The following is a 27,992-nucleotide window of genomic DNA, read 5'->3' as shown; positions in this document are numbered from 1 at the left end:
AAACCAGCCCAGCCAACACAGTGGCTTTTGACGTCCCCGTGTTATTTACAGAGTGAACGTGGCCAAAAGACTAAATAAACCGCTGGATGGGTTGGAACAGCAGCTCGCTGTCCCAGTGCTGAGCTGCAGTATCGCACACTTGCCTTCCCCTGCGCACTGGGGACTCAGCAAGATGAACACATGACTATTATTATTTCGTTTTCGTTCAACCGGCCGCTTGTTACACCTGGGTCAGCTTTTCGCGAATTGGCTTTGCCCCCCTATTGACAGACACCCTGTTTGTTCGGGTCCCAGATACCTGTTCGCCCCTCCCTTTTGCCAAGTTAATATTATCAATCGTGACCAAATACCAGGGTAACAAATGCAGCGTGTAAGTATTATGGGCCATGGTCAACAACTGTGCTTATTTTTAATCACAGAGATAAAAACAAAAAAAACTACTGCTGAAGGGTCATGAGGACTCGAAACGTCAACTCTTTTCTTCTCCGCCGATGCTGCCAGAGACCTGCTGAGTTTTTCCAGGTAATTCTGTTTTTGTTTTGTACTTATTTTTAATAATGCAGGTATGGAGATTCATTAACATAGCAATTAGCTTCTAAAGTATAATTTGCCATATGGCACAAGGGGAATGGGGGTTAGTCAGAGAAAGTATCCTCTGGTAATGTTAAATATTTACAAGATGCTCTAAGGGGTTAGGGTGCATGCCAAGTAGAGAAGTGTTAATTCGTACTCTGATCCTGCCCCAGAGTTTCTTTTCGGTAGGTCCACGAAGAGAAATCGTAACTTTGTGGGCTCACAGCCTATCTTTCACCTTGGTATGCGTTTTCACTCAAAAGCTGTAGTCGGTTTCCCCCCTTTTCGGTGCCTTGGTTGATCCACTTCTGACAAAACTGTGAAGTTAAAAAGTTTAGCAAGCTCTGACTGGACCTGGTACACCTTGAAAAACAGGACAGAGGCATCTAGCTGCAGTCAAAATACCCATTGTTTGTTTCTTTGTTTAAAGAAACGCTGCAACCCAAGCCATTGTCAGTTGAACTCAATAACCAAACATTAATCCGGGTGACGTGTACCTGCCAAAGGGATTGAGGGTGAACTGCAAGCCAAATTCTTTCAAAGTCAGGTTTCTAAGTTTTTCAAAAATCTTTAACAAATGCATATCCCAATATAATATTTGCAGATCCTGTGGTGTTACACAGGGTCTTGACCTGTCCCTTTAAGACCCCTTGACCAAGTGCTGGATGTGATCTACACTGGCTGATCCAGGTAATTGCAAACTTCAGAGGTCAGAACATAATTATAATACCTGTGCATGTTTCTGACTTCAGCTTGGTTCAAGTCCCACTCCAAAGATTTAAACACAAGATCTAAGCTGCACCGTCAACTTACAGATGAAATGTGAAGCTGAGGCCTGGTTTGTCCTTTCAGGTGGACACAAATAATCCAATGCCACTATTTCAAAGAAGAGCAGGAGCCCGCTTACCGGTGTCCAGGCCAATATTTATCACTCAACCTCAACCAACAAGACTGAAGTAAATGATCTGCTCACCTACTCATCAATGTTGTGGAATCTTATTGTAAACAAAATGGTTGCAGTTTTCCTTTTATTTATTTCTGGAATGTAAGCAGGGCTGGCAAGGCAAGCATTTATTACCCATCCCCAATTGCTCTTGAGATGATGATGCATTTGGTGATGGCTTTCGTGCCTTCGGAGACGGCGTGTTTGGCCAGTTGCCCTGGCAGCATGAGGCAGACGGCGCTCTGGATCTCCCTGGCCGAGATGGTGTGGGCGCTTGTTGTAGTGAATAAAGTGTGAGACCTCGGAGATGACGCGCTCGAAAATGTCAACAACGAAGGAGTTCATGACGCTCAATGCCTTGGGTGAGATCCTGGTGGAAGGGTGAACTTGGGTCAGCCCCTGTACACGTAAGTGGAATAGCTCTGCTTACAAGATTTTCTCCGCTTCTTGGGTGGCTTCTTGCTGACTTTAGTCAATGACTGTTTCCACGCCTTGCAAGATGCCCGCCCTTGGCCGCAGCCACCACCTCAGACATTCCGCTCAACTTGGACGAACTCAACTGACGGTGGTGAACCGCCATCTTGAACCGCTGCAGTCCATGTGATGTAGGTACATCCACAGCACTGTTAGGGAGGGAGTTCCAGGATTTTGCGACAGTGACAGTGAAGAAAAAGTGATATTGTTCCAAATTAGGATGGTGTGGGGCTTGGAAGGGAACTTGCAGAACAACAATATTTCATAACAATATGAGACTGTACTTCAAAATGTACATTACTAGATGTGAACCACTTTGGGATCTCCTAAGCTTGTGAAAGGACCCTGCATAAATGAAAAATCTGACAACAGTTGAGAAACATCAGACAAGAAGTTTCATTCCTTTCTTTGAACTTTGAAAATGAACAAACGCACAGGAAGTGGAGGGAAGGAATCGGCTCACAATGGAGGTGCATTGATCTTTTGCCACTCACTCTTGGATGTGGTAGGGAAGGAGTGGATGTATTCTTTTACTCATTCTTTTGCAGATGTGGGTGGCACTGGCAAGGCCAGCATTTATTGCCCATCCCTCATTGTCAAAGAAATAGGAGTAGGCCATTCAGCCCTTCGAGCCTGCTCTGCCATTCAGTGAGATCATGGCTGATCTACTTCAACACCATTTTCCTCCACTATCCCTTGACGTTTTTAATATGCAGAAGTCTATCCATCTCAGTCTTGAACATACTCAACGACTGAGCCTCCACAGCCCCTTGGGACAGAGAATTCGGAAGATTCACCACCATCTGAGTGAAGAAATTCCTCCTCATCTCCGTCCTAAATAGCCTGCTCCTTATTCTGAGACTGTTGCCTGGTTCTAGACACCCCAGCCAGGCAAAACATCCTTCCTGCATCTACCCCGTCAAGCCCTGTAAAAATGTTGTATGTTTGAATGAGATCACCTCTCATTCTTCTAAATTCCAGAGGATAAAGGCCCAGTCCATTTAATCGTTCCTCACAGGACAATCCCTCCATCCCAGAAATTAATTTAGTGAACCTTCATTGTACTCCCTCTATGGCAAGTATATCCTCCCTTAGGTGAGACCAAAGCTGCACACAATACTCCAGATGTGGTCTCACCACAGCTTTATATAATTGCAGTAAGATATCTTTACTCCTACACACAAATCCTCTTGTAATAAAGTCCAACATACCATTTGCCTTCTTAATTGCTTGCTGTACCTGCATGTTAGTTTTAGTGGCTCATGAACAAGATCACCAAAGTTATTTTGATGTTCAACACTTGCCAGCCATTTAAGAAATACTCTGCATTTGTTTTTCCTACCAAAGTCGATAACCTCCAAATGTTTGCTGACTCGCTTAGCCTCTCCAAATCTCCTTGAAGTGTCTTTGCATGCTCATCACAACTCACACTTCCACCTAGTTTTGTGTCATCTGCAAACTTGGAAATATTACATTTAATTCCCGCACCCAAATCTTTGATGTAGATTGAGAATAGCTGGGGCCCAAGCACTGATTCTTGTGGTACACCTCTAGTAACAGCTTGCCAACCTGGAAAGGATCCATTTTTTCCTTCTGTTTTCTGTCCATTAACCAGTTCTCAATCCATGCCAGTATATTATCCCCAATCCCAAGTGCTCTAATTTTGTTTAATAACCACTTGTGTGGGACCTTATCAAAACCTTTCTGAAAATCTAAATATACCACATCCACTGGTTCCCCTTTATCTATTCTGCTTGTTAGATCCTCAAAAAACTCCCAAGTTTTGTGAAACATGATTTTCCTTTTATAAATCCATGTTGACTCTGCCCAATCCCGCCATTATTTTCATATGTCCTGCTGTCATATCCTTTATTATAGATTCTAACATTTTCCCCACGACCGATGTCAGGCTAACAGGTCTGCGGTTCTCCATTTTCCATCTCTCTCCTTTCTTAAATAGTGGGGTCGCATTTGCCACCTTCCAATCTGCAGGAACCATTCCTGAGCTATAGAATTTTGAAAGATGGCCACCAATGCATCTACTATCTCTACAGTCACCTGTCATCAGGTCCAGGAGATTTGTCTACTTTGAGTCCCATTCAGTTCTCTAGTCCTACTTTTTAAAAAACTATTATCTTGTAGTTGCTCATTTCCACTAGTCCCTTGATTCCCCATTATTTCTGGGAGGCTTTTAGTATTTTCTTCCATGAAAACAAACACATAGTATTTCTACATAAGTTTTTAACGGTCCATGTTTCTCACTTGTTTATTCATTTTCTATTTTCCTTTTCTTAATCTTTTTCTTGGTCCCTCTTTGCAGAATTCTAAAATGCTCCCAATTCTCAGGCTTACTTTTTTTTGGCAATTTTATACACCTCTTCCTTTGATCTAATGCAATTGTTTATTTCTTTCGTTAGCCATGGTTAGAACATGTTCCTTGCTGAGTTTTTGTGCATTAAAGGAATGTATTTTTGTTGAAACTATGTATTAGTCCTTTAAATGTTAGCCATTGCCTGTCTACTGTCACACCTTTTAATATAGTTTCCCAATCTACCATATTGAATTTGCTCCTCATACCTTCATAGTTTCCTTTGTTTAGATTTAAGACCCTAATCTTTGATTGAACTACATCACTTTCAGACTTATAACATTCTATCATATTATGGTCACTCTTTCCTAAAGGCTTCTTTACAACAAGATTATAAATTAGATCTAGCATTACACAATGTAAAAGGGCTAAAATAGCCTGTTCCCTAGTTGGTTCCTCAGTGTACTGTTCTAGAAAACCATCTTGCATATATTCCAAGAATTTGTCCTCCACATCATTAGTATTAATTGGGTTTACCCAGTCTATATGTAGACTGAAGACCCCATGATTATGATATTACCTTTGTTACACACACCTCTAATTTCCTGATTTATACCATGATGTACAATACCACTGCTGTTTGGAGGCCTACAGACAACTTCTGCCCTTTGCTGTTTCTTAGTTCCACCAAAACTGATTCCACACCTTGATCATTAGAACTAAGGTCATCTCTCACTACACCACAAATGGCTTCTTGGAGGTCATGGCCCTTTGTGTTGGACCTGCCTATGGGCAGAGAACTGAAGAATTGCAGGGTGCAAGCAGTCTGCACTGTGTGAGGGTCCAATATAGCTGATCTTTTGGCTGTGCAGCTTTACAGGTGTAGCATTCTCGAGGGGACTAGTTGTCTACCCATCATGGATTCCAACACTCAGACTTTTAAAAGATCATGGTTTCAGCGATGGTGAAAGTAGTGCACACTTTGCAAGGTTTACTCCAGGAACTTCCAAGACCCAAATACTGAACCATAGTACACTAGGCTCTCCACATAGACAGCTGAGGATTGCAGAAAAGTTATTCTACATAACTGTGGCACCTAGATTTAATTGCCAATGTATTTTGCAATTTTCATACGTTTGTCAGACTGGAAAGGCATCAGACATCAACACAATAAAATGTGGCAATGGAATTCGTGGGACAGGGGAAGTGCAAGGGCTACACAAATGGGTGCAAATGACTGCAATTTGTGTCGAGACCTATTTACTCTTTTTTGATGCTCGGAAACACTGCCAGAAAAGGAAGCATGTGCCTTTTGCAAGCAACTATAGCCTGTAGGCTTCACCCAAAGCAGCATAAAGTCAACAATTCTGCCTTTGAGACTCTCAGCTGCCCAAAATGCCAGTTTCCCAATGGTCATCCATCACAGAGTGATGGGCATTTGAAAAGCAGCAGCTGAGAAATTCAGTCATTTAAAAAAAAGATACATTTCACTTCATTTATATCCACTATTATAGTGTATCATCAATATCTCTACATCACAAGTGACCACACTGAAAAAAGTAATTAATTGGCTTTGAAGAGCTTTGGGATGCAGAGGTCATTAAACGCCCTCTATACAAGAAAGATTTTCTCCTCCAATGTCACTTGGCTATTTCTCGTCCACATGTGCAGCCACCCCTGCAAGATGGGAATTGCTGCATCCATACAGTAAGTGACCCTTGTTACAAAACCCAAACTTACCATACAGTGTTGAGCTCGGAGGTTGAGAACCTCAACTCCCAACGGGCCTCGGACTTTCTGTGCATGCACAGGCCAGGAGCGGGCTGTACATGCACAGTTCTGCATCTTTTACATTCTTTGGGCTGAGGACAGGCCTCAGGCACCTGTGCATAAACAGAAGAGGAAGGGTGCGAAAAACCCAGGGCAGATGACCGGGTGCAGAGCATCATAGCCAAGTGTCGCAGGCAGGGGACAAGGACGAGGTGTCAAAAGGAAGTCCCAGGTAAGGCACAGAGGCAGGGGACAGAAACAGGTCCCAGTTAAGAAAAAAGAGCAGAGAAACAGGCTCCCTTCAAACTTTTGTCCACTTTGAACAAAATGTTATTGGTCCCTAACCGGACCTCACCAACAACTTGGGGATCTGGCCATGGATCTAACACCTTGACTATGGGGTTTAGAATGGAGCAGTACGTTATGCTCCACCCCAACTTCTGTCACCAGAGCCAGGAATTCCAGGTTCCCCATCTCTAAATTTACACATAGGAGTTAAATGGTACATTCCTTTAGTCTACCAAAGCTAAGGAATCTGAATACAATAACATTATATGGTATTGGAGCCATGGAAAAACCACAGGCAAAGGGTTCACTATAATGCCACCAGAAATGAGTAGAGTTATGAAAAAGGTTAGGAAAAATTGACAGTCAAAAAAAATTGTGGCTTTTTCAAAGAAACAATTAAGTAATGAGGTTTTCATGAAAATGAAAGATTGTGAGCACAATTAATGCTCATCAACTAGAATAGGGAGAATAAAAACCAAGAAGCTGAAAGAAATTTTAAACAGCACTTAGAATATGAAACACTTCACCACAAGTGGCTACAGTGGCACAAATAATAACAATTTAAAGCTGAAATCAATGACTATTTGAAGAGGAATATTAAAACACGGGAATGGACTTAATAATAGGTAGCTTTAGTTGAAGATCTAGCACTGGCCCAAGGTCAGTGGGTTGAGTGGATGATGAACTCCTTGTGTTGCAATTTGAGAGATAGTGTCTTTGAACATAAATTAAGGGTCTATTTGTAGTTTTGCTTGCGTTGGTGATATTATTATTGTTGTTTCATCCACTGTGAAGACCAGCATTTGACTTTGCAGGACCAAAGCTAGAACTAGGTCAGCATTGGCAGAATTAGCTGAATGCTGCCAGTTCATTTACTCATTTTTGGGCAGAGGAGGCGCCACAAATATATTGTGTATTAGACATCTGATTTATAATGATGAGTAGGTGACTACCCAATGTGAACATGCCCAAATAGACTAATGACAAATAAACTCATTTCCAATTTAAGCTTTTAACTTGCAACAGGAAGAGTTAAGTAATTAACAATTTTGAAATGACCTGAAGCAAAAAAAATAATCCAGACATTTAATATGTACTCCTTTTATGTGTTCATAGCTAGTTCATTGTGCAGGAAAGGATGCAGAATAAATTCCCCTCCATCCAAATATCATGCTATGTGTTTTTATTCAATATATAGCACAGCTACATACTCATGAACTGGATTGGTTACTAAGAAAAGCCATGTTAAAAAAAGAAAAAGGGTAGCTTGGTCATACAGAACTTGAATATTGCTTAAAAAAAGATGTGTCTCATGTTCATCAGACACAAGAATGTCAAGTTTCAAAGGGTGCAACAACTTTTATACTGCATGAGAAAAGGCGGCTGATTAGTTGGCAAGTTGACCGGCTGAGGTGCTGTCATGGAGAATACATTAGGGAACCATTGCCCCACATCCACTAATAGGATGCTCCTGTCAAGCAAAAAAGTCATTCTGCCTATCACATAAATAAGTTATTTCAATGCCAGTGTAATCCAGGTACGTAGGCAGTACATCCCGATGGCAGATCTTATCAAACAGCATGTCTCTTATGTTTGCAATAGGCAGAGCACTGACTGTACTCAACCAGCCCGTGCTTGTAAAGCTCAGAACATAATGTCTAATGTTAGATGTGATTCAATGATTGGACAGCATTTGCTGAACAATCCAGAGTGTGCCAACAGTTAACCTTAAATTGTTAGTGTATCAGTTGGGCTTGCAACGTGGCTCATTTACACTCGCTAGAAGCTACATATATTCATATGCAGGAACCTGTTCTTTCAGCTTGCAGAGGACATGTGCAGGCAACGTGCCTTTATTGAATTAGACAAAAGCATGGGAACAATGATTCCATGGTACATTCTCCATGGCAACGCCTTGACCAGAGTGGACTCGCCAACTAATTAACACCCTTTTCGCATGCAGTATAAATTGTTGCTCCCTTTGAAATTTGGCATTCTTGTATCTGCCCTGAGTGCAAGACAAAAAGCTTCAATAGCATTTCCCTTTTTTCAGCAATAAATAGGAAAATGCTCCTCTTATCCCTTGTTAAAAGAATTATTAAAATGGTATATGCAAATTATATGCACAAATTATAAAACTATTCAAGATGGTATTTGTTTATTCCTGTTTAAGTTCATACAGAAGCTTCATTTTCATATGTACATATATAAAATGCCAGCATACATAATTATCACAGACAAGTTCAATCATATCAAGATCTGGACTTTGTATTTTCTTATTAACTGTAATAATGTCTCATACATTCCTATATATTTAGTTTTGAATTAAAAACATGACTTATTTCTCTGCAAGGTTAAAAAAACCATGAACAATGCTGGTTTATATTCATGCTTCAGAAATTTACCATAGTTTATAACTCACGTGGTAAATGCAACTTTACCAGCTTGCAATATATGGTTTGATGTAGCCTGTAAATAATTAATCTGAAGGTAAGGACAAGAAACGATGTCTTCATTCACTAGCATCAATTGGTCACTGGCTTAACATTCAAAAACCGTAGCTTGTTATATAGACTACTAACTTTAGACAACGGGACATTCCAAATTGCACTAGTATAGAGTTAAAAATGTAAAAACCAACAGGGGCAGTTGCTTTGTGCATCACTCTAAACAGGATTTATCAAACAGTTTAGTCTGCTCAACAGGTAAATAGCATTCAGTTACACAACTTACATCTGACACGGCACTGAAACATTGACAAACAATTCTATAATCCCTGATTACTTAAGTGGAGTTCAAAATATATAATGGAACAGTAACAATTCAAACTTTAATACGTTGACAAGTGAACAATGCTAAATCATTTTACAAGATGACTTTAAAAAAAATTGTTTGATAGCTATCTTAACAAAGCTGCTGGACAAGGCAAATGCAGTCTACCTATTACATTACAAGAAGTGCATTCTCAGAACGCAGATCACTCTGCAGTTTCTGATCTACTACAGAAACGCTGTTCACCAAAGTCAAATTCATATTCAGATACCCCACAAAAGACCATTTCGGGCTAGGTCCAAACAGAAGTTCAGGGCTGTTAATACCACAGGCACTGGGTACAGGGTGGTTTGATGTGCATTACCAGTCCAACCACAATCATTTCTTCACAGGTTGATCAATTCACTTCAGGTTTTGGGCTTGGGCTGAAAGGACCATCTTTAATGTATTTCAATGTCAGCAATTCATGCTTTGTAAATTTTACACTCTGGAAAGGATGAACACAAATGAAAATAATTACGCTAATTTAATACAAGTTAAAAGTATTACACATCCATACACACCACTTGTAGCTATGTGAAAATTATACATGAAGTCCGTGAACACGAAGTTTTACATTTAATCTTTGCTAATGCAAAGTTGATTTTTAAAGTGAAAGAGACATTTCTGAAACCAAAAAAACCCAAATTAAACTATTTGGATACTCCGTCTAATTCAAAAAAATATTTTTTATTTTTAAATTAAGAGTATAATCAACACTTAATCCTTAGCTAGGTTCTTACCATTTGCGAACACATCTAATGATCTTATTGCAATACATTAGTGACATTCACTCTACTGATTAGAATTCAGATTTATTTAAAATTATTAAACAATTGGAATTTAGTTTGAAAATGCTATTATTTGGTTAACTTAATGCATGTTTTTGAATTTCTAAATAGCTTGATTTTTCTTTAATAAGCAGTAGACTTGAACATTGCTGGAAAAAAAAAGACATTCTGTTGAAGTTTTCGCCTCGAACTCATCGCAAGAATACCACATCTAAAAGGGAAAAACAATTTGTACTGCATGAGAAGAGGGTATTGACTGGTCAGCAAGCAGACTCTGATTGGTAGAGGCAATGCCGTGGAGAATGCAACAGGGAACAGCCAAATTCAAACAAGGCAGGCTGACTCTGATTGAATCAGGATTGTTCAGCAAGTGCTGTCAAATTGTGGAATCGCATCTCATGTTGGACACTATTTTCTGAGTTTTGCAAGCACAGGCTGATTGAGTATGGTCAGTACTTTGCCTGTTGTGAACAGCCGAAGGAACGTGCTGTTTGATACGATCCACTAGTCATTGGGATGTACAGCCTACATACCTGGCATCACACTGTCATTTAAATTCATATACCACATTACTTATTTGTGTGATAGGCAGAATGTCTTTTTGGCTTGACAGCAGCATCCAGTTAGTAGAGAATACCACTTGTGTTGCTATTGCATAGTAGAATCCTTATTGTGCTAGAATCATACTGAATCAATTTAAGATCATCACACAGACTCTCAGTGTGGCTCACTTACGCATGGTAGGAGCTACATATATTCACACTCAGGGCCCTGTCCTTGGCAAACAGAAAGAGTATGTTCACGTAGTGCGCCTTTTTCAGTTAAACAAAAACTGGGGAGGCAGTCATTCCCTGATTTATTCCCCATCTTGACCAGAGTTGACCTGCCTGGTTTGAAGTTAAACAAAAGCTTGGCAGTTAACCATCCCCTGGTGCATTCTCCATGGCAATGCTTCTACCAGAGCCCACTTGCCAACCAATTAGCTCCCTCTTCTTATGCGGTATAAACTACTGTTCCCTTTAGATTTGGTATTCTTGTGAATCTGTCCTGATGAGTGCAGGATGAAAAGCTTCAATAACAATCTTTTTTCAACAATACTCAAGTTCTATACTACCAGTAGGCTGCACTAAAGTGGGAACACAAATATCATGCATCATTGCACTGGAACAGAAGTATAATAGAGATAGATGGAAATCCACCACCATGACCCCCCCCAACCCATCCCCCTCTAGTCACCTCAGTTTACTTGTGTTAAACAGGAGTCCTGAAAGGCAGTAGTACAAAAACACATCATTAGAAGTATAATTGTAACTTGAAGGCTACTGGTAGTCAGATTGCAATTTTCTCTAGAAAAAAAGAGAAGGCAGAGAAGTGATCTGATGGAGATCTTTAAGATAGGGTAGATGTAGAGGAAATGTTCCCACTTGTAGGGGCAACTTCTTTACCCAAAGAGTGGTTAGATTATGGAACTCAATACTACATGGGTTGTTGAAGCTAAAACCTTAGATGCAATTAAGAGCACACAAGATAAGCACAAGGAATAAGATGGTAGGGCAATAGGTTGAAATGAAGAGGGGTTGGAGGCAGCTCATGTGGAGCATGAACACCAGGATGGACCAGCTGGGCTGAAAGGCTGTAGACTCTTGTGTAGTTTCTGTGCTGTAGATTCAATGTAAGCTTAGCGAGTCAACTGGCCATAATCACCTGTTAAAGAGAAAAATGATCTAAAGAGAAGGGGCATGACTACTTTTTAAAATATATAGTGAAGGTAATATTGGGATGACCAGAATTTCACTGACATTTAACGAAGTTGCAATTTTAATTCTGATGCAGGAGCTTCTCCCGGTTTGGGGCTACAATAATGTTAGTTAAGAGCATGAACATGAAACAGTTCCAATGTAAATAGCATGACTTCAAACCAGCCTGGTGCCTGCTCCACCTCACCCAGAGGAACCATGCTACTGGCTATGAAATTTACATCCCCAGCCTTTACATGCAATGTGAATTTATATAGCATTTATGTGGAAGGATGTTGCACTTGGATATTTTAATCCAAAACCAATCCATTAGACTTTTTCAACTAACTGCTGGAGAATTTAAAAAACACCTGGCTCCAGTAATTTCTAATTTCTGTTTTAATTGGCTAAAATTTATTCATTATTACTGAAGGAACACAAGACATTGAGGTTACTGGAATAACAAGAACGGAATATTTGTTTGAAATTCCTCTAACTTCGCCAGAGGCTTTAACCAATTTGTTTCAAATAGTTGTGTTTCCATGAAACGGTGTTTGTACATCATAAACCGCAGTTATTTCAAGGTTTGCAGTATTTATTGCTGCACATAAAAGTGCAACATGCATCTGATACAATATCCACAAAACCAAAGGAGATTTGGCTTCAGAAATGACTGAGTTTGCAGTAACCTGGTGTGCCAATTTTAGTTGCTTTCAAAATGTTGCCTTGCATCATCTCTCACCAACCATCTTTCCCTCAAATGATATTCCAATACTTTCTTACATTAAATAACTTCAGGGATATGCAACAACAGATCTAGACAACTGAACAAACAGAATTAATTACTAAACTAAGTAGTTGAAGTGTTACAAGTAAATATTCTGTGACGGGCTGGTTCCCACAGAAACATCACAGGAATCAAATTCTCAAGAGAATTCTATTGCTTGCTCTTTTAAACTGGTTCCAGTAACTTCTAATTTCTGATTTAATTTACAAAGTTCTACTTCAAAACTTAAATTCTGTTTCTTTTCTCCCCCAGAAAATACATTTTTGTTAATGGTCACCAGCATTCCACTAACGTCCTTTCACCCACTGGTCAGCATCTGGTCTCTCTGCCTCTTCCCATATCATCAGGAAGTTACATGGATCTGTGATACTGAAAGTGGAATTCACAACAGAAATACCTCAGATGTAATGCACACCATATTTCTTCAAACTATTTCAAAATTCAGAATCGATGATTTAAGACTTTTGCCAGCTATTTTTTTTAAACTTGTGATTGAAACAGTAACAAAACTGAAATTTAAAAGGAAGCAACTTTACATAATCTTCACCTCTTTTTAAATAGAAGAACTTTAAAAGGGTTGCACTTGCCAACCTCCAATCTGCCAGGACTGTTCCAGAATCTACTGAATTTTGGAAGATGACAACTAGCACATCCACTATTTCCATGGTCACCTCCTTTCGTACCCTGGGATGTAGATTATCCGGCCCTGGGGATTTATCAGCTTTCAGTCCCATTAACTTCTCCAGCATTATTGTTTTAATAATACTAATTTCCTTCAATTCCTCCTTCTCACGAGATCCTTGGCTCCCCAGTATTTCTGGAAAGTTATGCCTTCTTCCTGAAGACAGAATTAAAGTAGTTGTTTAATTGCTCTGCCATTTCCTTGTTCTCTATTATAAATTCTCCCTTTTCCGATTGTAAGGGGCCGACATTTACCTTCACTAATCTTTTCCTTTTTACAGTCCGCTTTTATGTTCCTTGTAAGTTTACTCTCACACTCTAGTTTTCCCCTCTTAATCAATCCGTTGGTCGCCCTTTGCTGAATTCTAAACTACTCCCAATCCTCAGGCTTGCTACTCTTTCAAGCAATTTTATATCTTTGGATCTAATACAACACTTAATTTCTTTTGTTAGCCATGGTTGGGCTGCTTTTCCTGTTGCATCTTTACACCAGAGAGGAATGCATAATTGCTGAAATGCATACATTTGTTCCTTAAATATTAGCTATTGTCTATCCACCATCATGCCTTTAATGAAGTTCCCCAATCTATCTTAGCCAACTCACGCCTCATACATTTGTATTTTCCTTGTTAAGATTTAGGACCCTAGTTTCATATTGGACTACTTCATTTTTTATCCTAATGAAGAATTCTATCATGTTATGGTCACTGTTCCCTAAAGGACCCTGCACAACAAGATTATTAATTAACGCCTTCTCATTGCACAATACCAAATCTAGGATAGCCTGTTCCCTGGTCGCTCCTTCAACATACTGGTCTAAAAAGCCATCTCGTACACACTCCAAGAAATTACCCACCATAGTATTCTTGCTAATCTGGTTTGCCCAGTCTATATGTAGATAAAAGTCACTATTTCTATTTATCTTGTATGGGGGACAATGGATCAGTGTTCACATCACACCACTTCCCCCCCCACAACGCCATCAGTACCCAGGTGACCTAGGGAAGCCAACGTTCCTACCAGCAGACACAATTCCAAGAGAAAGTACTCAAAGAACCCCCTTACGGAATCCCAGTCATATGGACAAGGAGTAGGAGTAGGCCATTCGGCACCTCAAGCCTGCTCCGCCATTTAATAAGATCATGGCTGATCTGATAGCAACCTCAAATCTGCATCCCACCTAACCCCGATAAACTATCACCCCCTTGCTCACCAAGAATCTATCCACCTCTGCCTTAAAAATATTCAAAGACTCTGCTTCCATTGCCTTTTCAGGAAGAGTTCCCATGACACACGACCCACTGAAGGAAAGAATTTTGCCTTTGCTTTAAATGGGCGGCCCCTTATTTTTAAACAGTGACCCCTAGTTCTAGATTCTCCCACAAGAGGAAACATCCTCTCCACATCCAGCCTGACAAGGTCCCCCAGGATCTTATATGTTTCAATCAAGTTGCCTCTTACTCTTTTAAACTCCAGCGGATACAAGCCTAGTCCAACATTTCCTCATATGACAACTCACCCATTCCAGATATTAGTCTGGTAAACCTTCTCTGAACTGCTTCCAATGCATTTACATCCTTCCTTAAATAAGGCGACCAATACTGCACACAGTACTCCAGATGTGGTCTCAATAGTGCTCTGTATAACTGAAGCATAACCTCCCTAATTTTGTATTCAAATCCCCTCGCAATAAATGATAAGATGCTATTAGCTTTCCTAATTGCTTGCTATACCTACATACTAGCCTTCTATGATTCCTGCACTAAGACACCCAGATCCCTCTGCACCTCAGAATCTGCAGTCTCTCACCTGTTAGATAATATGCCTCTTTTATTCTTCCTGCCAAAATGGACAATTTCAAATTTTCCCACATTATACTCCATTTGCCAGGTCTTTGCCCACTCATTCAACCTATCCATATCTTTTAGTAACTTTTGTCCTCTTCACAAATTACTTTCCTCCCTATCTTTGTCTCATCAGCAAATTAGGCAACCATCCCATCCATCCCTTCATCCAAGTCATTTACATAAATTGTAAACAGTTGAGGACCCTGATCCCTGTGGCACACCACTCGTTACATCTTGCCAACCTGAAAGAGACTCATTTATGCCTACTCTCTGCTTCCTGTTAGCTGACCAATCTTCTATCCATGCCAATATGTTACCCCCTATACCATAAGGTTTTACTTTACCCAATAACCTTCGATGTGGCACTTTATTAATGCCTTCTGGAAATCTAAGTTCAGTGCATCCACTGGTTCCCCTTTATCCACAGCACGTTACTTCCTCAAAGAACTCCAATAAGTTGGTTAAACATAATTTCACTTTCACAAAACCATGTTGACTCTGCCTGATTACCTTGAGTTTATTCAAATGCTCTGCTATAGCTTCTTTAATAATAGCTTCTAACATTTTCCCTATGACAGACGTTAAGCCAACTGGCTTGTAGCTTCCTTTCCGTCTCCTTCCCTTTTTAAATCATGGGGTTACATTTGTTATCTTCCAATCTAATGGAATCTTTCCTGAATCTAGTGAGTTTCAGGAAATTAAAACCAATGCATCAGCTATCTCACTAACTACTTCTTTTAAGACCCTAGGATGAAGTCCATCAGGACCTGGGCGCTTGTCAGTCCACAGCTCCAACAATTTACTCAGTACCACTTCTCTGAGGATTGTAATTTTCCTGAGTTCCTCCCTCTTTTCCATTTCCTGATTTATAGCTGCTTCTGGGATGTTACTTGTATCCTCTATAGTGAAGACTGATGCAAAATACCTATTCAATTCATCTGCCATTTCCTTGTTTTCTACTATCAATTCTCCAGACCCACTTTCTATAGGACCAATGCTCACTTTGTTAATTTGTTTCTTTTTTAAATACTTATAGAAACTCTATCTGTTTTTATATTTCTGGCCAGCTTCCTCTTGTACTTTAATTTTTACCACATTAATCTTTTAATCATCCTTTGTGGTTCCTTATATTCGGTCCAATTTTCTGGCCTTCCACCTATCTTTGCACAATTACATGCTTTTTCTTTAAATTTGATACGATCATTAACCTTTCTAGTTAATCACGGATGGTGTGTCCGTCCCTTAGACTTTTCCTTACTCGTTGGAATGTATTTATTCTGTGTATTCTGAAATATCCTCTTAAATGTTTGCCACTGCATCTCTACTGACCTATCCCTTAACCTAATTTGTCAATTCACTTTAGCCAGCTCAGCTTTCATGCCCTCATAATTGCCCTTATTTAAGTTTAAAAACATAGTCTCGGACCCACTTCTCTCTCCCTCAAACTGAATGTAAAATTCAAGCATATTACGGTCACTGCTACCTAGGGGTACCTTCACAATGAGATCATTAAATAATCCCATCTCGTGGCATAATACCAGGTCTAGTATAGCCTGCTCTCTGGTTGGCTCCAGAACATGCTGTTCTCAGGAACTACCCCGGAAACATTGTATGAACTCTTCAACTAGGCTACCTTTGCCCATCTGACTTTACCAGTCTATATGTAGATTAAAATCTCCCATGATTATTGCCGTGCCTTTCTGACAAGCTCCCATTGTTTCTTCCTTTATGCTCTGCCCTACCATGTGGTTACTGTTAGCGGGGCCTGTACACAACAACCACAAGTGACTTCTTGCCTTTACCGTTTCTCATCTCCAGCCAAACGGTTTTCAAATCCTGGTTTCCTGAACTTGTGTCATCCCTTTCTACTGTGCTAATACCATTGACTAACAGAGCCACCCCGCCATCTTCTCTTGGCTTCCTGTCCTTCCTAAATGTCCTACATCCTTTAATATTCAGGTCCCAATCCATGTCCTCCTGCAGCCATGTCTCTATTATGGGTATCAAATCATACTTATTTATTTCTATGTGCGCTCTCAGTTCACCTGTTTTGTTTCGAATGCTTCATGCTTTCGGATACAGAGCCTTTAGTTTTATCCTGGTATTCTGTTTATAACTTCTAGTCTCATCTGTTGATTTACTGTTAGATTTGTACCATCCCTTCCTGTTACGGTCTGTTTTTCATTTCCTGTAACAATTCTTTTGTGCCTCTTTGATTTACCACATCTTCCCAAATTTCATACCTTCCCCCCACTACTTAGTTTAAAACCCTCTCTACTTCCCGAGTTATATGGTTTGCAAGAACACCAATCCCAGCATGGTTCAAGTGTAGACCGGCCCAAAGGTACAGATCCCACACTCCCCAGTGTTGATGCCAGTGTCCCACGAAGAGGAACCCCACTTCTCCTACACCAGTCTTTGAGCCATGCATTCATCTCTCATCTTATTTGTCCTAAGCCAATTTATACATCATACAGGTAATAATCCAGAGATTATGACCTTTGAGGTTCTGCTTCTTAATTTAGTGCTGATCATCTACGTCATATTGACTATGCAGAACCTCCTTCTTTGTCCTGCCTATGTCATTTGTACCAACATGGAGCATGACAACTGGGTCCTCTCCCTCCTACTGCAAGTTCCTCTCCAGCCCTTAGCAGATGTCCTGAACCATGGCACAGGGCAGGCAACATAGCCATCTGGACTCATGGTCTTTGCTGCAGGGAACGGTGTCAATCCCTCTAACTATGCGGTCTCCTACTACCACGACATTCTGTGTAACTCTCCCCTGATTGAATGGCTTCGTGTACCACAGTGCCATGGCCAGCTAGCTCATTCACCCTGCAGCCCCACTCTCATCCAAACAAGCTGATAAAACCTCAAACCTGTTGCAAGGGCGCAGGCTCCAACACTCCTGCCCTCTGGGTCCCCTTACCTGCCTCACTTGCAGTCACACCCTCCTGTTCCCGATCACTGACCAAATCAGAAGACCCTATCCTAAGGAATGTGACCGCCTTCTGGAATAAAGTGTCCAGGTAACATCCCCCCTTTCCTGATGTGCCACAGTGTTTGCAGCGCGGCCTCCAGCTTAATAGCTCGGAACCAAAGTTCCTGAAGCCGCAAACACTTACTGCAGATGTTTGCACCCTGGATCACACTGGTATCCAGAAGCTCTCACATTCTGCAATCGCAGTACATCACATGCTCTGCCATCTCCAATATGTGTTAATTAATTGGTTGCTAATTAATTAACTGTACAACTCCCAATAGGTTTTAGCATTGCCAGTAAACTTTACAATACTGATAAAACAATGCAGTATTTACAATACTGATAAAACTAATACCACCAGTTCCTGGATTACTTGCTCCTTCTGCTGCACCAAAGTGGGAATCAAATACTGAAGGCTGAAAAAGAGTAGGAGAAAAAAGCACCTCCTCTCCTTCCTTCACTAAACTCCCCACTCAGCACACACTACTTCCTGCAGTAAACCTTACCTAAAGCACCTCTTTCCCCCTATGCACTGAATTCCCACATTGAACCAAATTCCTAAATATACTCACTCAGACCAAAGTCTCCCCTCACTAACCAGTCTCAACATTGAGCAGCTTTATGGAAACAGGGTATGCTCTCTGAATCTTACAACTTAATGTTGAGGGCCTGTCGGCCACGACGGGAAAACTCATCGGATGTCTTGCCACCCAAACCTCCACCGTAGGAAATAGGAGGAGTAGGGGTAGGCCATTCTATTCGTCAAGCCTGCTCTGTCATTCAAACAGATCATGGCTGGTCATCTATCTCTTACACCAATTTTCCCACTATCCCCATATCCCTTGATGTCATTAGTATCTAGAAGTCTATCAAATGATTGAGCTTCCACAGCCCTCTGGGGTAGAGAATTCCAAAACATTCATCACCCTCCAAGTAAAGAAATTCCTCTCATTCTTAATTGGCCTGCCCCTTATTGGTGAGATAGTGCCCCCTGGTTCTAGACTCACCAACCATGGGAAACATCCCGCCCAGATCTACCCTGCCTTGCCCTGTAAAAAGTTTGTAAGTTTCAAGGACATCACCTCTCATTCTTTGAAACTCTAGAGACTACAGGCCCAGTTTTCTCAATCTCTCCTTGTAAGACAATCCCGGCATCCGAGGGATTAGTCTGGTGAACCTCCGTTGCACTCCCTCTATGGCAAACACACCCTTCCTTAGACAAGGAGACCAAAACTATACATAATACTCCAAATGCAGTCTCACCAAGGGTTTATACAACTGCAGCAAGACAACTTTACTTCTGTACTCAAATCCCCTTGTGATGAAGGCCAACATACCATTTGCCTTTCTAATTGCTTGCTGCACCTGCATGTTAGCTTTCAGTAACTTATAAACAAGGACACCCAGGTCCCTTTGGACACAAACAATTCCCAAACTCTCATCATTTAAGAAATAACCTGCCTTTCTGCTTTTTCAACCAAAGTGGATAACTTCAGACTTATTCACATTATATTCCATCTGTCATGCTCTTGCCCATTCACTTGGCCTGTCCAAATCCCTTGAAGCCTCCTCACAACTTACATTCCCACCTAGTTTTGTGTCATCAGCAAATTTTAAATTATTACAGTTGGTCCCTAAATCCAAATCAATTATATAGATTGTGAACAGCTGTGGCCCAAATGCTGATCCTTGTGGTACCCCACTAGTAGCAGCCTGCCATCCTACTCTCTGCTTTCAGTCCTTTAATCAATTCTCAACCCACAGCAGTACATTATCCCCAATCCCAGGCACTCTAATTTTGTTTACTAGCCTCCTGTGTGCGACCTTATTGAAAGCCTTCTGAAAATCCAAATACACAGGTCCACTGGTTTTTCCTTTATCTAGGTTATAAGTAACGACCTCAAAAAACTCCAATAGGTTTGTAAAACATGGTTTCCCTTTCACAAATCCATGTTGACTCTGCCCAATCATATAATTATTTTCCAAGTGTCCATCCTTTATAATAGATTCTAACATTTTCCCTAATATCCACATCAAACTAACAAGTCTGTAGTTCTCCCTTTTCTCTCTCCCTCCCTTAAATATTTCTTCACTCAGTTGTGAATCTTTAGAATTCCCAACCCCAGAGAGCTATGGCTGCTCAGTCATTGAGCATATTTAAGATGGAGATTGATGGATTTTTGGACACATGCAGAATCAAGTGATATGAGGATTGTCTGGAGGGAGTGGGGAGGGAACAGAGTTGATGTAGAAGTACAACACTATTATTAAATGGCACAGCAGGTCCAAAGGGCCGTATGACTCATTGCTGCTCCAATTCTTATGTTCTACAATAGCTTTATCAGGCAATCAGTTCATCTTCTACAGTTGTTTTGGGGAGATCATTTTTTTCAAATAGCTTCAGATGAAGGAAGAGCAGTAGAGGAGGAAGTCATCTCAGTACTTTCAGCCCAAAATAATTCTATTTTTATTGAATTCTTAGAGTTTACATTAATACATATTTTATGAAGCCATACTATATTACGGCCGTGTGTGGAGCAGATGGTGCTCCAAGGTTTATCATTGTTGGCAAAATACTGCGGATGCTGGTAATCTGAAACAGAAATAAAAAATGCTGGAAAAACTCAGCGGGTCTGACACAGCATCTGTGGAGAGAAAGACAGAGTTAATGTTGCAAGTCCGTATGACTCTTCAGAGCTCTGAAGAGTCATACGGACTTGCAACGTTAACTCTGTCCTTCTCTCCACAGATGCTGTGTCAGGCCTGCTGAGATTTTCCAGCATTTTTTGTTTTTGTTTATCATTGTTGGGTTTGCTTGGAGAGTTTTGCATGTTCTTGACTGGTGAGAAATCAGCTGGGCCTGGGACTTGAGATGGGAAAGGCATCTACCAACCAGCAGTCACGCTGATTAAGCTCACTATTTTTTCCTTTAATCGAGCGCATTGCTGTGCATGGGGATTGGAAAAATCCATCACCAAAGCCCAAACAATAAATCTCAAGCTGCTCAATATTTCCTCTGCTGCAGACACAGGCCAAACACCATTTGTTCTGACTCAGTGAAGTAGCAGCTTCTTCAGGGGCAATTATGGGGAGGGGTGTGTTCACCCATGTCAGGGTAGGAGTGTATGGAGCAAAGAAAATCATGGCTCTACAGCCAAGAATTAGGTGGAATCCTCCTAAATTGCTGAAACTGTCATTGTTCAGATTGTAATCCAGGTGAGGATTAGGCTGAATACAGATACAGGATCAGAGTACATTTAGAAAGCACCTACTAGGCCAAAATCCCTTCAGCAGTTGGCTTGTATGGGCTAATGGGAGTGTTGTATCAGTGGGTTCTTGCACATTCGACCGCAGGCAAAAGGAGCCCAGGATATTTTTCTCCTTTAGTCAACAGTTTGGGTTCCACCTCTGGGTTCTTTTCAGGTTTTCTCTGTTGCCTTTCATCATGGAGGTGAACGTGGTGCACCGGATAGAGATTCGTTTTTTGTTTTGTTTGGGCTATAGTCTGTTGGATTTCGTACACTGTGTCTTATCTGAACACTCTGGTATAGGTTGCACTGGGGTGACATTTATGAAATATTTAGTGGAAAAAAACTTTACACACAACTCACTCATGAGGGAGAGCATCTGATGACTATGTAATGTAACTGTAACGCCACCAACATTCTTGCCTTGCTCTTCCCTCCGAATGCAGAAAAGGCACTTGATCAAATGGAATGAACTCACGAAACAAGATGGGTCTTTGCCATCTTATTCAGCAAATGAATTAAAATTCTCTCATCCCACACAGCTCTAAAGACCTCAATTTTACTGCAGTCTTTCCCCATTTATGGACCAGACAGGACCTCCTCCATTGCTCTGGCCATTGACAGCATGCAAAGGAGACCCATGCATCCATAGAATACAGGTAGAAAGAAATTTGCACAAGGCATTTGTGTAAATCAATGGCATGCAAACATTTTGTTCCTAGCAACTTTCAAAATGTCAGAGAAATTCAATAACTTTCCAGGTACAGGATCACCCACTTTAAAGATGTAGGGCATGGTTCCTACGTAGAATGCTCAATGTAGATACAAGAATATTTCCTCTTATGCCCAGTAATGGGTTTTAAATGGCTAAGTATGTAACAAAATCTATCACCCTGTACTCAAGTGAACACAAACTGGAATATCCTCCACTTTCTGAACCTATTCTATATGCTACTTTTCATGTTTGCTTCACTAAGTGAAAACTCAATTAGATTCTCTTCTCTACTGAGCAGTTCCATTGTAAACATGAAGGACTGTGACCTGGAAGCCACCTGAGAGCTGCTTCTCAGCCTGTAGCAGGGTTTCTTGACGGCAGGCAGTTCTGCAGCAGCTCAGACTGGTCTGAATAACTTGAGCAAATTAAGTGAGTGGGCAAAGGTCTGGCAAATGGAGTATAATGTGGGAAAATGCAAAATTGTCCATTTTGGCAGGAAGAATAGAAGAGAAGCATATTATCTAAATGGTGAGAGATTGCATAGCTCTGAAATGCAGGGGAATCTGGGTGTCTTAGTGCATGAATCGCAAAAGGCTAGTATGCAGGTACAGCAAGTAATACGTGATAGGATGTTATCGTTTATTGCGAGGGGAATTGATACAAAAGTAGGGAGGTTATGCTTCAGTTGGACAGGCACTAGTGAGACCACATCTGGAATAGTGTGTACAGTATTGGTCACCTTATTTAAGGAAGGATGTAAATGCATTGGAAGTTCAGAGAAGGTTTACCAGACTAATACCTGGAGTGGACAGGTTGTCTTATGAGGAAAGGTTGGACAGGCTAGGTTTGTATCTGTTGAAGTTTATAAGAGTAAGAGACGACTTGATTGAAACCTTTAAGATCCTGAGGGGTCTTGACAGGGTGGATGTGGACAGGATGTTTCCTCTTGTGGGAGAATCTAGAACTAGGGGTCACTGTTTAAAAATAATGTGTCCCCCATTTAAAATGGAGATGAGGCAAGAGACGAAATTTTTTCTCTCAGAGGGTTGAGTGTCTTTGGCACTCTCTTCCTGAAAAGGCAGTGGAAACAGAGTCTTTGAATATTTTTAAGGCAGAGGTGGATAGATTTTTGGTAAGCAAGGGGGTGATAGGTTATCAGGGGTAGGCGGGATGCAGATTTGAGGATACCATCAGATCAGCCATGATCTTATTAAATGGCGAAGCAGGCTTAAAGGGCCAAATGGCCTATTCCTGCTCCTTGTTCATATATTTCGTAAATTAAGTGAGTATCAAAGGTAAGAAAAGGGATAGCAGCTATGTGAGAAGAGGGATGCAGAAGATAGATGTTGGAGAGCTAAGTCATAAGATGGAAGAAAGGAGTTTTGAACGACATAGTTTAGGCATCAGTTCAATACTATAGTGATGTTTATTTAGTGATTTAGGTGGAAATTAACAAAAGTGAACCAACTACAGCATTCGGACTTGAATTTTTACCTTTTAATTACAACCAATAAAAAAATAAACCTTACATATCTCCAAATTATCTGAAAACACTTGATGTGCAGAAATGGTGGTTGGAGCAATGGGAGAACTCTTTTTTTTCCTACAGGGTAGATTAGGCCTTTTAACCACCTGAAATCATGAAAACTTTTCGTCCAAAGGTTGGTACCTCGAGGCACTCAATACTTAACTGGAATATGTGGAAATAAATAAATTTCGTCATCATGCAGGTTGTGTGTTCATGTCCTGGAGTGGGCCTTGAACAAAGAACCTTCTGAGCCAGGCAAAAATGCTCAGAGCCAAGGTGACTAGAGGATTTCTGCCTCCAAATGTGTATGATAATCAAAAACAGCACTAGCCATGTTATTAAATAGTATACATATAGGAAAGAAGGTATTCCTAGCTGGCTTGCAGTACATTAGTATACATTTAAATTAAGGATGTAGTCAAGTATCTAGGAAAGGACAAAGGAAATCTTAATATTTGGTGCCTTAATCCTGCAGATGCTTCTTCACCATTAGCCAGATAGACTACACAACACTGGATGAAGCCAGTTTCCACCAGACATGGGAGCATGCTCATTAATCACAAGGGTACATATTATGGAAAGGGCATGGTTGGGGCTCAACAGCCAAGTTAATTATCATTGGTGCATGGCAAAATGCAGTATAACAGGGTGACACATGGCTAAGTGTGCATGAGGATTTGAGAAATATTCTTCTTCCCCTAATGACTTGAAATCAAAGGCAATTGCAAGCCACCTAGATTGCAAGGTTATCAGGACCTGTTAATTTCACACATTTAAGATCATGCGCAGCATTTATTCTCAGCATTTAAGTGTTAGTTTACTATACCTATTTCAAAACTGCCCCACATATTAGGACATATCAGTCAAGAAAAAAAATCAGATCACATACAGGCATTATTTTACAACTTTGCGTGCTGGATTATTGTGCATCTGTCTCAGGACAGATCTGACATTTACCAAAGTTTTGCATGCAACAGACACAGCTGAAGCTACATTCACATACAATGCACGATTAACAAAATGGAAGCACCCCACATCGACAGTAAATAAAAAGCTTGTGTAAAATTGAAGGCCAGTGGCTACCTATTCATCTGCATCCAAAGATATGGCGTGATACATTGTACTTAAGGGGAGACGGTGGTGTAGTGGTAATGCCATTAGACTAGCAATCCAGAGGCCCAGGATAGCGCTCTGGGGAACATGGGTTCAAATTCCACCATAGCAGCTGGTGGAATTTAAGTTCAATTAATAAAATCTGGAATTGAAAGTAATGGTGATCATGAAACCATTGCCGATTATCGTAAAAAAAGCCATCTGGTTCACTAATTCCCTTTAGGGAAGGGAATCTGTCGTCCTTACCTGGGCTGGCCTGAGAGATTCCAGATCCAAAGCAACGTGGTTGACTCTCAAATGCCCTCTGCAATGGCCACAGTGAGTAAGCCACTCACTTCAAGGGCAATTAGGGATGAGCAACAATTCTTGGCCTTACCAACCTTCTCATATCCCAAAGAATAAAATAAATAGTTTTCAATGTCATACAATCATTTATTATTAACCTGCCAAATCATATTATCATAGTCCATAAATAAAACTATCAAACTAATCTAAATTAAGCAGAAGATCAAACTAGGAGGTAACCACCAAAATACCAGTACCTGTCAGTGGTAATCATGATTCAATTGAGAATGATCTTGCAAGAAGTGGCTCGACAGGGGATCTGGGGGTCGAAACTGAATCAGAAGCCTTGTTATAGACCAAATATTTCTGTAACAATGAGGGGAGAAACTTAGAACACTTATGTAACACAAGCTGCATGAGGTAATAACTGGGAGCTTAAATCTCTTCTCAGAAAGGGCATTTTCATGGTCTTAAATTTGCAATGAAAATAAAATCAATACTATTCACAGATATTTGAATTAGTATGGACACAGGTGTGGGCAGATAAATTTGTAATATAATTTGCATTGCATATTGCCCTTTTGCCTACTATAAATTATTTAGCATGAAAATAGCAAAATACACACTTTCTGCTGTGCTAGGTAATTTGTCCCTGTGCTTTGAAACTAGAAGTTATGAACTGCTACCGGAGACAACACATTTTAAATCCTTGTCACTGAACAGTTTCTCCCTTCTGAACCTGTTGACTACTTGATGGAGTAGGCTACATCACGTATGTCATCATTATAGAACACTGTATGCTGCACAAGTAACAGCCCACAGTAATGTCTGCTCCCAGGGAATCAAGGCAAGTCTGTATAGAAATGGCACTACCAGAATACATTTCTTCTCCTTAGGATGCACTGGATCATTCACTGAAAATTATGTAAGGGTACAGGCTAGCTAGTTCAGCTGTGAGTTGATTCAGACTCTGCTTTAATGTGACTTAGAAAGGATAGAAATGTTTAGCCAAATTTGCATAAGGCGTTATAAGGTTGGGCCCTGTACCAGTCACCACTAACATGCATATAGCTGAAGAATAATATAGATAATAGTATTATGGAAACATTATTTTAGAGAAACCCTCAATTACAAAACATTATCTAATTATAGGAGGGATGTGATTGCACTGGAGGGGGTGCAGAGGAGATTCACCAGGATGTTGCCTGGGATGAAACACTTAAGTTATGAAGAGAGGTTGGATAGGCTTGGGTTGTTTTCGTTGGAGCAGAGGAGGCTAAGGGGTGACCTGATCGAGGTGTACAAGACTATGAGGGGCATGGACAGGGTGGATAGGGAGCTGTTCCCCTTAGTTGACGGGTCAGTCACAAAGGGGCATAAGTTCAAGGTGAGAGGCAGGAAGTTTGGGGGGGGTGGAGGGGTGGGGGATGTGAGGGAAAACTTTTTTACCCAGAGGGTGATGATAGTCTGGAATGCGCTGCCTGGGAGGGTGGTGGAGGTTGGTTGCCTCACATCGTTTAAAAAGTACTTGGATGAGCACTTGGCATGTCATAACATTCAAGGCTATGGGCCAAGTGCTGGTAAATGGGATTAGGTAGGTAGGTCAGGTGTTTCTCACGTGTCGGTGCAGACTCAATGGGCCGAAGGGCCTCTTCTGCACTGTGATTCTGTGAATTGTAAGCTGGTTCATAAAGGACCACCTGCCAAATCCACTTGTTGGTTGATGGTGATGCTATATGTAGCACATGATGCTGTGGATCTGTATTTGGTCTCAGATGCAGTAACCAGGTGTTGCCATTCTGCTTTGCGATTGGGTTTGAAAAAAGCATCTAATTAAGAGTGATTCTTTTTTTTCCCATTAAATTTCTACATCTACAATCCTGTATGAAGATTAAATGGCCTCCAATTTACATTTTGTGGAATTTCAATGTATTTTTGATACTGGAATTCTATGAATTGGCTATACATTTAGTCAGTCAAGTGTTTAGTTTGTGCTTACTGTAGAAACCGGCCAAATTGATAGAAGGTGATCTGAATTAAGCATAATTAATCTAAATGCACACACTATTTCTATTCCCTTTTCTACTTTTGTCAAATCCTGGTTAAATAACATTTCTTTGTATATGTATTATAAATAGTTCAGGATTCAGGGCAGGGGCTTAATCATCTTTGGAATGCAGTGACAAAAAAATCTCTGGCACATTGCAGTTTTTCTTTACACTTGAGTGCGCTCAGCAGGGTGCCGGACACAAATGAAACTCATGCACAGGCTCCAGCCTCTGCAAACCTTGCTACTGAGAAATCTACAGATGTAATGTGTAGTGTACTCGCTATTCCTGTGCAGAAATACCTCAATTACCCAAGGCCAAAAAACCTAGGTGCAAGTTGCCAAAAGGCAAGACTTTGGGGGCACTCTAAGTGGCTGCAGGGTACTCCTGGAGTTAAACTAGATAGAATACTTGCAGACTACACACAGTTCTGCAAAGCTGTTTTTTGAAAAAATATAAAAACTTGACCCTAACATATGAAGTTATGTGAAACTGAGCAGGAAGAATCCTGCCTCTAGTTTCAGGTCTCTACTCAGGTCAAAAGAAGCCACACTGAATGATTAACAATCAACAGTGCCCTGAAATACTGCAGATCTCCCAGATTATGGAGTCTGCCAGAGACAGTGAACTCAGATTCACCTTCCTCTAAGGGATAGACTATAGTTGCACCTCTTTCCCTGGCAACTGTCTTGAGCTTAAACCAGACTGTTCAAAACCATGGCATTATATCTGACCAAGAGATGAGCTGCCGATCACATATCAGCACCTTCAGTAAAACTGCCCATTTCTATCTCCATAACATCGCTTGACTTCACACTGCCTCAGCTCATCCGCTGCTGAAACCCTCATTCAAGCCTTTGTTATCCCTGGAGTTAACTATTTTATCACACGCTTGGCTGGTCTCCCACATTCTACCCTCTGTAAACTTGAGGTCATGCAAAACTCTGTGGCCCACGTCCTTACTCACACCAAGTCCCATTCACTTATCGCCTGTGCTTGCTGACCTACACAAGCTCCCAGTCAAGCAATGCCCTGATTTTAAAATTCTCATCCTTATTTT

At 40.8% G+C, this 27,992-nt stretch overlaps 1 protein-coding gene across 4 annotated transcripts in view; it reads right to left on the bottom strand.

Moving 5' to 3' along the window:
- Nucleotides 1-8,497: 8,497 nt before the first annotated feature.
- The window catches only part of atp11c (ATPase phospholipid transporting 11C (ATP11C blood group)), a 155,521-nt gene continuing 136,026 nt past the window's right edge, over nucleotides 8,498-27,992 (bottom strand). For 2 of the 4 annotated variants that reach the window (XM_078547698.1, XM_078547700.1), the window contains exons 29-30: nucleotides 25,142-25,250; nucleotides 8,498-9,615 (exon numbers count right to left, since the gene is read on the bottom strand). In XM_078547698.1, coding sequence (XP_078403824.1) covers nucleotides 25,155-25,250 — 96 coding nt within the window. In that variant the 3' untranslated portion in view covers nucleotides 8,498-9,615; nucleotides 25,142-25,154. Of the gene's footprint in view, nucleotides 9,616-25,141; nucleotides 25,251-27,992 lie in introns of those variants that run through there. The other 2 variants (XM_078547699.1, XM_078547701.1) reach the window with 2 other exon arrangements.

This window comes from Cetorhinus maximus, chromosome 8, assembly GCF_964194155.1.
Source record: "Cetorhinus maximus chromosome 8, sCetMax3.hap1.1, whole genome shotgun sequence".
Classification (NCBI taxonomy): domain Eukaryota; kingdom Metazoa; phylum Chordata; class Chondrichthyes; order Lamniformes; family Cetorhinidae; genus Cetorhinus; species Cetorhinus maximus.
This window is presented reverse-complemented; position numbering and strand designations above follow the sequence as displayed.